The 10,070-nt window shown below is 47.9% G+C and overlaps 1 protein-coding gene across 2 annotated transcripts in view; it reads left to right on the forward strand.

Annotated features, from left to right (window-relative positions):
* pcdh1a (protocadherin 1a) overlaps nucleotides 1-7,893 on the forward strand; it is a 58,951-nt gene extending 51,058 nt beyond the window's left edge. The window contains exons 5-6 of one of the 2 annotated variants that reach the window (XR_009932818.1): nucleotides 2,829-3,260; nucleotides 7,808-7,893. Coding sequence is in view for 1 of the 2 variants with exons in the window: in XM_062485775.1 (XP_062341759.1) it covers nucleotides 2,829-3,199 (371 nt within the window). In the remaining variant the exon portion in view is untranslated. Of the gene's footprint in view, nucleotides 1-2,828; nucleotides 5,544-7,807 lie in introns of those variants that run through there. The other variant, XM_062485775.1, reaches the window with a different exon arrangement.
* Nucleotides 7,894-10,070: the final 2,177 nt, after the last annotated feature.

Below are 10,070 nucleotides of genomic sequence, written 5' to 3' on the forward strand. Positions count from 1 at the left end.
AATATATTCACACTCTGCTTCTGACAGCGAACTGCAGCTCTATTTTTACTCGAGGCTCGAGCTCGAGCTCTGTACACAAACTCTTTCTACTCACAAGCTAGGCGCTGGGTCCCCGAAAATAAACGCATCGCTATTAATTAAGCCTGCACCCCGATTACTGCTCATCAGGAAGTATTCTGCCTTCATCTCCGAACGTGACGTCTCTGTCTGGTTCGTCTCCCGTCTCTGTGAGCTCCTGCTTCCCATCCGTCAGGCCTCGGTGACGCGCAGCGGAGAGCAGCCGCTGGGGGGGGGGGGGGGGGGGGGAGGAGCGTTGTGAAATCTCAGGAAGAGCTGCTTCCCTCCATGCCTGTGGGCAGGGGACCATACAGAGAGGAAGCCTGTCTCTCAGACCCCCTGCACCTCCCACTGGTACTCTGATGCAAGCTGCATGCAAACCCTAACCCCCACATCAGGCTGTCGGCTGGGGGGGTTAAGCTCTACATGAAGCCCCTTCTCGCTGGAGCACTCTGGAGTGTGTGTGTGTTTCTTTACCTTGGGGGGGCTTGGATATTGCATGTGGGAGCGGGTCTCTTGTTCTTGGTTGAACACTGTTGTAAGAAGTGGGTTATATGGCGCGAGTAGCAGCCAGGAAGCAGACTGGAGAGTGATGTGAAGGACGAGAGCAGGGCGTGTCTTCTGGCTTCAAGGATCCAGGTCCCTCGACTGAGCAGGGAGGGAAAACGCAGTCACCTCTCTTCAAAACCCAATCACCTGCTCTCTAAATCCAATCACCTCCCTGTTAAAGCCAGTGGCCTGCCAGTGCTGCTCTCTAGCCATCCTCTCTATCCTCTCTCCCTCCCCTCTCTCTCTCCCTGTATCTCCCTCCTCGCTCTCTCTTTTCACAGATCAGTTCATTTATCTCTCTTACTCTCTCTCTCTCTCTCTCTCTCTCTCTCTCTCTCTCTCTCTCTCTCTCTCTCTCTCTCTCTCTCTCTCTCTCTCTCTCTCTCTCTCTCTCTCTCTCTCTCTCTCTCTCTCTCTCTCTCTCTCTCTCCTGTATATCTCTTCCTCTTCTGTCTCTATCCCTACTCTTTTCATCTCTCTCTTCTCTCTCTCTCCTCTCTACTCTCCCTCTCCTCTCTTTCCTCTCTCTCTTATCTCCTCTCTCTCCTCTCTTCTCTCCTCTCTCTCTTCTCTCCTCTTTCTCCCCACTGTCTCTCCCTTCTCTCTCTCTCCCCTCTCTCCTCTCTCTACTCTCTCCTCTCTCTCTCTTCTCTCCTCTCTCTTCTCTCTCTCCTCTCTCTCTCTTCTCTCCCCTCTCTCCTCTCTTCTCTCTCTCTCTCTCCTCTCTCTCCTGTCTCTCCTGTCTCTCTTCTGTCCTCTCCTGTCTCTCTTCTCCCTCTCCTCTCTCTTCTCTCCTGTCTCTCTGGTCCGTCTGTTTGGAACCTGCTGGAGCCCTGCTCTCCACCCGGGACAGACGAGACGGCGAACTCTCAAGTGTTGGTTCCACAGCTCAAGCACATCCAGGCAGTGCTCCAGGAGGAACAAGGTTTGGGCAGGAGGGAAGAAAAAGAGATATGAAATCTTTCCTCTGGCCCTCACTGTCTTTGGCTTCTTCTGTAACCTGATGTGGACTCCTTTCATGTGTCATCCCTGTGCGCCCCGTGTTCGGGGGCCTGTTTTCCCCCCCGCAGGCGGGAGTGTGGTTTGTGTGATGTGTGTGGTAGGTAGCTAAAAGGGTCAGAGCCATGTCTCTGTGTACGAGGGAAGCTCAGTGTTGTGCAGGTACAAAGGCTCCTGAGGCTCTCCTAATGACTGCGTAGGAGCAGGCAGTGTAGGATCCTGCCCAGGCTGATGTGAAGAGCGCTCCCCTGGGCCTCCCACTGCGCCCACAAGCTGCCCGCTGCACAGTTGAGGCAAACACGGTGCTTTTCTTTCTGGGTGAAAAAAAGGTCTTAAACACAGTCAGTTTGTCTGTGCTTCTTTAACTCGAGGGGCTGAGTCACTGCTGCAGAAAGGGAGTACCCCGAGGCAATAACAAACTCACCTTGTGATTGGGATGATCCGAAAAACAGGCATGAGTCTATATTCAGTTATTGACTTTGGATACAGGCTCACGAGAATGAGGGCAGTGGGTTGCGGACCTATTTAATTAATTAGGAACGGTAGAATGGAAGATCAGGGGCATGGACTAATTTCAGACCTGTCAATCAATAAGCCATACAACAATGGGTTTACCCTGGAGTGATGTGGGTCCCCATGGAGCAAAATGTGCTGTAGTATTGTGTGTGTGTGTTGGAGTGGTCATGCGTGTGTGTCTGTACATTTTACTTTCTTTCTTGTCGTGGTTCCCCCCCTATTTTACTACACACACATTTGTGTTACAGTTCGCACCCAACACAGTGGTACCCTAACCTACTTACTGCACAAAGAAATCGCTAGACTGCGCAGAGCAACAACACACAGATCCACGGTCAAAGGGCTCAGCTTTGACGTGACATGCAGCACCGGGCCGCTGCAATTATTTCAGAGTACTTAGCAATGATTGCGGAATGCAACTGCTGATTGCACAGCACAGCCCTGCGCCTTACACACAAAACCGCTGGGCGACTCACGCCGCGGAGCTCCACACACGGCGCATAGCAACCGGCACATAGCAACGGCTGCGCAGTGCTTAGCAACAGCCGAAAGGGAAGAGGAACTTAGGAGGAAGGGTGTTGCGGATGTGCCACACACGAGCCGGTGGTCTTATCCGCGGCGCTTGAAAGACTCAGGCTGGAAACCCGCTTCGTTTGACGCGCTAAAGTCTTCTCTGTTACCCCCCCACCCCCACCTCTCGTCCACAGACATGCGCTCCATCCCGGACGTGGCGATGACTGGGAACTGCACCCAGGAATGCAGCGAGCTGGGCCACTCGGACGCCTGCTGGATGCCCGGTCAACCCTCCCCGGTCCGTAAGGCCAGGAACCCCCCCAAGCTCTCCACCTTCGTGCCTTATCAGGAGAGAGGGAGCCTGGGTCGCCTGGCCAATGGGAACGCCAGGTTGGGTAGTGAGGAGCACAGGGCCCGCCTACCGCCCTCACGCAGTGCCTACTCCAACGCCGGCCACGCCCCCAGCCAGGACTGCCCAATGGAGGAGGTTCCCCTGAGCGTGGCCTCCGAGTTCCCGCCCACTTCCCCTCCTAGCCACACCCCCAAGCGAGAAATCTACCTGTGAGAAATCTCTCACTTCTGATTGGTGCAAGAGGGTGGGACCAGCCACAGAGACACCCACTTAGGTAAAACATCCTTTAGTGGATCAGAAACTATAAATATATATATATACTGACACAAATGCCCATTTTGTAGAAAATGATTCATCAGTGGTATGTGCAATAGCATTTCTTTTTTTTTCATGTATTTATTTATTTTGTTTATTTATTAACTTATTTATTGAACAGTTAGTCCACTTTTTTAATATTTTCATTATAGTCATACATTCTCTTTGAGAGCATTGGCTGAACAGATCATAGAAAAACAGACACAATTTCTCTTCAGAAACATATTTACTTAAGTCAGTGAAATGTTCTGTGGAACTTCAAAGGTATGGCAAGTACTTTAGTACCATAACCAGATAATGGTCAACATATAAGCACTACGGCCCTGAAGGAAAGCTTTCAGCTTTTCATTCGCAATCAGTGGAATGGCATTTCTAAATGTACAGTGATGTAAATACATTGCAACGGTATAAACTGTATATATTTCTGTCTGGTTCAAGCCGATAAACTAGCCTCAGAATTTTAGCAATCGAGCTTTTCTTTGCTGCTGCTGTTTAAACTTGACTCAACCCGTTTGTAGAAGCCAGTACTTAGAAGGTGTGTGGAACTCAGAATCCCATCCCCTCAGCCTCACACGAACACCTGTGCCCTCCGCTGTGCCGCCAGCGACAGACAGAGGGAGTCGTGGGAGACAACAGCGTTCTAACGGAGCATGCGTGTTCCGGAAGACTCAGCACTGTGACCCAACTCTCCTCGTCATGGAAACAGGCCCCCTTCTAGAGCTCCCGGACCCCTCTAGAACCCTCTAGAAGGGCCTTCTAGAATCCTCTTGGCTTTGAGCCCCCTCCTCTTCCCCCTCCCTCGCTATTGATGTGACTACACCCACTGTTTAACTTGAAAAAACAACCTTCCACCCTACTTACCCCATTCCTCCCCCTCCCTCCCTCCCTCCCCCCCTCTCTCGAGACCGAACAACGCAAAGCGACTCAGTTGCCCTCCTCGACGAGGTCAGCGTCGAGGTGACCCCCCTTCCCCGGCCTCGTTGGGGCTTCTCCTCACGATCTGCGTCTGAGTTCCTCTAGTTGTGATGAATTCATAAGGAGGTATTCACGCCGGCTCCTGCTTGAGACCCTTCAGAGCCGAGTGTTCCTGGAGTGACAGGAAGCGAGGTGACTGAAGCTCTCTCTCGCTCTCTCGCTTGCTCACAGACCTCGTCTGGACGAGTGTTTTCGCATTCACCGGCTGATTCCTCTCAAATCAGGTTCCCAGCTGTTGGTCTTCTCTCCGCTCACAAGGGCATGGCATTCATTCTGTTAGAGAGAGCCAAACGGGCAGATCATCCCGGTCGATGGCGATGCCTTAGGAAACCTATGGTCACTGTTTTGTTTGGGAATTATTGTTTCGCTAGCGTTAAATGCATGGTTAGCATAAACACGTATGTTAATCTGGATCCCTCTGAACACAGTCAGACAATGGAAATGGTAGATAAGCCCTGTACTCCTAGACGCTGTTATTGTCCTTGTGTTGAGGGCGTCATAAGTTTACTTCATTAAGCTGTTGTTGCTCTCTCTTCCCTCGGAACACGCAGAAAAATCAAGGGCATTGTGGGCTTTATCTATCTTGACAACGACAAAGATTTATTTTCAAAGTAATTCTGAAGCAGCTGTCTGAAGGACACTGACTATTAGCCGGTAATTGGATGACGGTGAAGCGACCAGCCTGCCTTGCAGCACTGTAGCATAACTCACGGCCTGTTGATTTGTACACCAATCTGATCCGATTTGTTGCTACCTTCACCCCTTTTCTGGCCTCCTCCTTCTCCTCCTCCTGCTTCACCTCCTCCTGCTTCTCCTCCTTCTCCTCCTCCTGCTTCACCTCCTTCTCCTCCTCCTGCTTCTCCTCCTCCTCTGCGTGTGTCTGTAGAGTGGATCTGTAGTGGGTCAGAGGAAATATGGAAGGCCCTATGATGGATATTTCCCCAATTAGAGGGAGTAATGAGTGGTGAGCTGTGGAGATACTGAACACACCCCAAGGACAGCCGCATGATCCAGACCCATCCGCAAAACTACAATCATTTAAAAAGGGTGTATTTTTATCTGAACGCAGCTCGCAGCCCAGTCGCCAACAGCACGTGTCGAATAATTAAAGTCCAAACATTTGAAAATGACTGGACATGCCGGTGATTAAATAAGGAAGGTTATTATCCAGCCCTGAGGTAGGGGAAAATCAAGTTATTCTGTTTTTAAAGCCATTTAGCAAGTGGAATAAAAATCCAGCGAGTCATGATACACTGTGATTATACCCCCCCCCCCCCCGGACCTCCAGCCCCGCTCTACTCCTGCCCCCTCTGCAACACCCTCCTCCCCATCCCCCCAGACTGGCCGGCCCTACCCTCCGCCCCCTCATGGCCCCCCTCCCCCTGGCCCCCATCTCCATGCTGCTGAAAGCGGCTTTGCAGCGGCATAGTAGCGAGTGGGTTCACTGACCTGGAATTAATGCTAAGTGTGAAAGATAGCAATGAGTGATAAAACCTCGGCCACACAGCTCCCAACCACTGGTTCAGTATCCTCTCTGACTCCACACCCTCACTCTCCGGTACTGACTGCAGTCCCAATCACTGGCTTTGACCACTCAACTGGGTCCGTGTGACAGCTCCTATCCTCAGTGGATCTGGTATGGGTTGCCAAGTTTGCCCGTTTGCTAACCACACTTTAAACGACAAGGTGAAACTCTCATCCAGCGTGCCCAAACCTCTCGTTTTGATACCACTCCAACTGGAACAGCAACGGCCGGACTGAAATCCTCACAGACACCAGCCGCGCTCTTGAATCAACGTTCCTATTCCCAGAGTGAATGACTGTGTCGGACTCTCTATCATACTCCAGCCTGAATCGCTCAGTAAGACTCTCTTTGAATTCCGAATCACAGGGTCTAGCCTCTCTTTTGAACTCATGCTGAATCGTTTGTCGACTTCTCTCCAGGACAGAGAATAACATGAGCCACCTTGATACACACACACAATGTCCAATCATGTTTTGTTTGTGTTTTGGTGTCTGTATCATGTTGAGATCACCTCAGAATCCTGGCCTCTCTGTACCTGTAAGGTGATTGATGCTGTGAACAGATAGACCAGATTGCGATGAATTGGCAAATTATCTTTTTCTTTGGAGACTTCGACTCTCGTTGTGACTAACGTCTCCAGAAGGTATACTGTACATAGACCTCCACAAACCCATGTGTGCTGTCAAGCAGGCTATGAGTTTAGCATGAATTCCAAAGATAATTGGTAGAAATTGTTTACTGTTTTTTGAGATGTTAGTGCTGGTTCCTGTTCAAGAACCCTCTCCTTAATGAACTGATTATTCACTGCACATTTCACCTAAAATCAAGACAGCTGCCTTGAAAGTATATCTTTCAGCAGGAGAGGACCAAGTTGTTATGCTAATTGTTGGTTATATTTATATAGGACAAAATGCTTGTGATGCCATGTCTTTGTACAGTTTTATGTACATGCAAGTGAAGCTTTCTAAAAGTTATGACAAAAGCCGATGGCATATAAAAATTGTAATGTGTTTTATTGAGATGTGCACATCTTGCCTTGGTTGGATTGATCTTTGCTGAGTCAGTGTGAATGTGGCCGCTCTATGCCTGTACCCTAGTCTTTCACCCATTGCCGCCCACCAGGGCTTTATCTGAATTTGTGTTTATTGTGAACAGTGGATTGTCTGATCCTACCGGTTTGTTTAATGCCCATGTGTTTCGTTTCTGTTCTGTTTTCGCATGTTGACAAGTTCCCTTGTAATAAGTCCTTAAAAACTTTGTATTAAAATTACTTCGGGAAAAAAAAAAAGGAAAAAAATGCTTTGGGGTTTTCTTAATTTTGTATTCATTCACATGTTTTCTATTGTCTCATGTATTGGACGAGATCATTTAGATACCCAAATTTGCTGGTATTACATATTCATACGGTACAGCAGCCTCTATTGTATGCTTTGAATATTGTGAAATTTAATTGGCTTCTAGGCTGTTATCTCTGGATGACTTAATGGTCTCTGCATCTCAGCTCGGCGGTGGAATAAAACTCAACCGTCACATCCGGCCCAACCACAATCCAGCTCGTGTGTATCACTCAGCCCGTAGCTTTTCAGACGTACGCTTTAGTGCTGACTGTCTATCAATCAATTATTAATACGTGTGCACTCTACGGATACAAAGGACAGCCCTACACTAGACGTTTGTGCTGGCTCAGTATTGAGGGATACCTCGTTTTTGACTCAGGCAACTGTCTGTATCGATATTCGGAAAAGTCACTTGGCGTTTATTGCAGAAGAGACCTGTAGATAATCGACATTACACAGTACAATAAAGCCAGAACGGCAAAGACGGCTGTTTAGCCAATATGCAATCCATATGACATGTGTAGCCAGTTAGTTTGATGGTTTGCAATTCATGATAGATTTCTGTGTGTAGGCTGGCCTACTGAGCATTCCGATGATAAGATTAAAGAAATATGTGTGTATATCGAATGTGTTTAGAACTAAATACTAAAGACCGTTTATTTTGTACAGGTATGCTATTGACTGTGGCGGAAATGACCAAATGCAAACCCCAAACTTGAGCCGTTGAGGAATACCAAAGTGACCCCTCCTGGAGGCTGCAGGTACTGCACTGAAGGAAGAAAAAAAAGAATAAATAAAAAAACTGTGACGGCATGCATAGAGACTCCGGTTCCAAACTTTGAATTTGATCAAGTCTGAATAAAATAAACCGATAAAACCTTTCAACACATTCAGACGTGTTTGCCCAATGTTGAAAATAACAGGCTGGTTTCACAAGTACTTAACAGCACCTCCCGCCTACACACGCATGACACAGTCAACAAAGGTTCATGTAAAGAAGTCCAGCCACTGTCTCTTTCATACTGCAGCATATTGCATCGATTTGTCCTTTACTTCTTCACACTCGTCTTCCGCACAGGCCATAAACAAATAAAAGTGCAGGGCTATTCAAAGACTATTATTTGTGATGCAACACCGGCCTTTGGCGTCGGAGCATTCATTAGAGTGTGGCGGTATAGCCTGTGCAGGAAGGCTCTTCGCTGCTTTACCCGTTTCCTCAAGATAAAACTACCCATCGGCAACTGCCGCTGTTGATCTGCTGTTGCCTTGGAAACCTGGCCGCTCTCTCTCCCTTCTCTATCACCCACGCTCTCCACCGCTCGCTTCGTTAAGCGCTCTGCTGCTGGCAATTAGAAATGAATCCAGTGGCAAGGGTGGCTGCCTTCAAAAGGCAGCCTCCAATTAAACACTGTCAAATAGCAATGTTTCTTCAAGCCACATAGGCACTCTATATAATAAACCATAGCCTACGCCTAAGAGCCAGTGCGTTTAAAAAGCATGAACTACTCTTGTTTTGCAAGACAAATACCTCTAAAAGCAATGCTTCTTACAAATAACGGTGAATAGGCCTACTAGACACGTGGCTGTACAGATAAGATCAGATTTGATTTCAGGCACGTTAACATCAAAAACCTATACTGAATGCTCTGTTAGACAAGGAAATGTCCCCAAACCCCATGTCGCTGTAGGCCTATCTATATTTAGCCCTACGTAAGAAAACATGTTTATGGGTGATTGATCCGCATGCACATCACCATCCTCACCAGTGAGCTTTCACACAGTAGAGTGAGTGCTTTAAACAGATCTAGCCATTCATAGACGTCACAGCACAGACGACTGGGCATGATGCTTAGCAAACAGTGTCTGAGCAAAGGGAGCATGGGGCTCATAAGCTTAAAGAACCAAAGAAAGTCTCTGGTACATAGTTACCCAGACGTTTGTAGGCTACTACTGCCTTGTGTATTGACTTTCATACACTGAAGACGTAATTGCTGCATTAAAATCAATGGAGCAATTTAAAGAGCATCATCATTACAGGAGTTTTGGTGTAAAGTCGATAGCTACACTTGAGAAGACTCCTCGCTGTATGTCCTACATAAACCACCTTCATTATTTCAAAATGAAACACGCGCACAGGACACACACGCACACACACACACGCATATTAAAGCTCAAAAAGTAAGCGACTGTTCTCAGTTGATTGTGAAAAGTGCTAGCGCTCCACTGTTGTCTTTCAGGACCTCACGTCCTCATTTAACAGTCTATTACTTCCCACCTGATCTCAATCTTCCAATCATCTCTGATTCCAGAGCTATACATGTGAGCCGTCCATAGCAGTGCCAGAGCCCTGCGCAGGCACAGGACACGCTGACAGAACTAGATTTTACCTAAAACCAGGGGTGGAGGTTTTCATTATACAGCGTTGAAAACGGCAAACCTATGCCCCTGCTTAACGATACTAAACCCCACGGTACAGAAACAAACTCACTGAAGCTAGCTCGTTAGGATCAATCAACCAATCATTCCACTTTCTCAGCGGCGTTGTCCACAAATTGACAGTAAAAAGATGCTTAGGCCTTCGCATCAACGAATCCTGCACCCCTCATCTCTCCACATGACAATTTTCAGTGGTGACTGGGTTATGTTTACATACCGTGTACAGCCCTATTGCTTATTGAGTGCGGCTCCAAGTGTTATAGAGGCAATTTCAGTGGATATGGAGAGCATTTCAGCCTCTCCATGTTAATTCAAGGTTCCTACTCAATCCTTCGGCAGGATGACGTCCTCACTCCTCTCTGTTCTGCTTCGTAGTCTCTCATGTTGAAACCCCTGTCTGGACCGCTTAATCGTTTCAGGGTTTGGAAAGTAGTGCAGAGAATATCGATGGAACAGCTGCAGTCCATCATTTATGTAGCCTAAGTTTTAAATGAGT

Source organism: Osmerus eperlanus, chromosome 19 (assembly GCF_963692335.1).
Source record: "Osmerus eperlanus chromosome 19, fOsmEpe2.1, whole genome shotgun sequence".
Lineage (NCBI taxonomy): Eukaryota > Metazoa > Chordata > Actinopteri > Osmeriformes > Osmeridae > Osmerus > Osmerus eperlanus.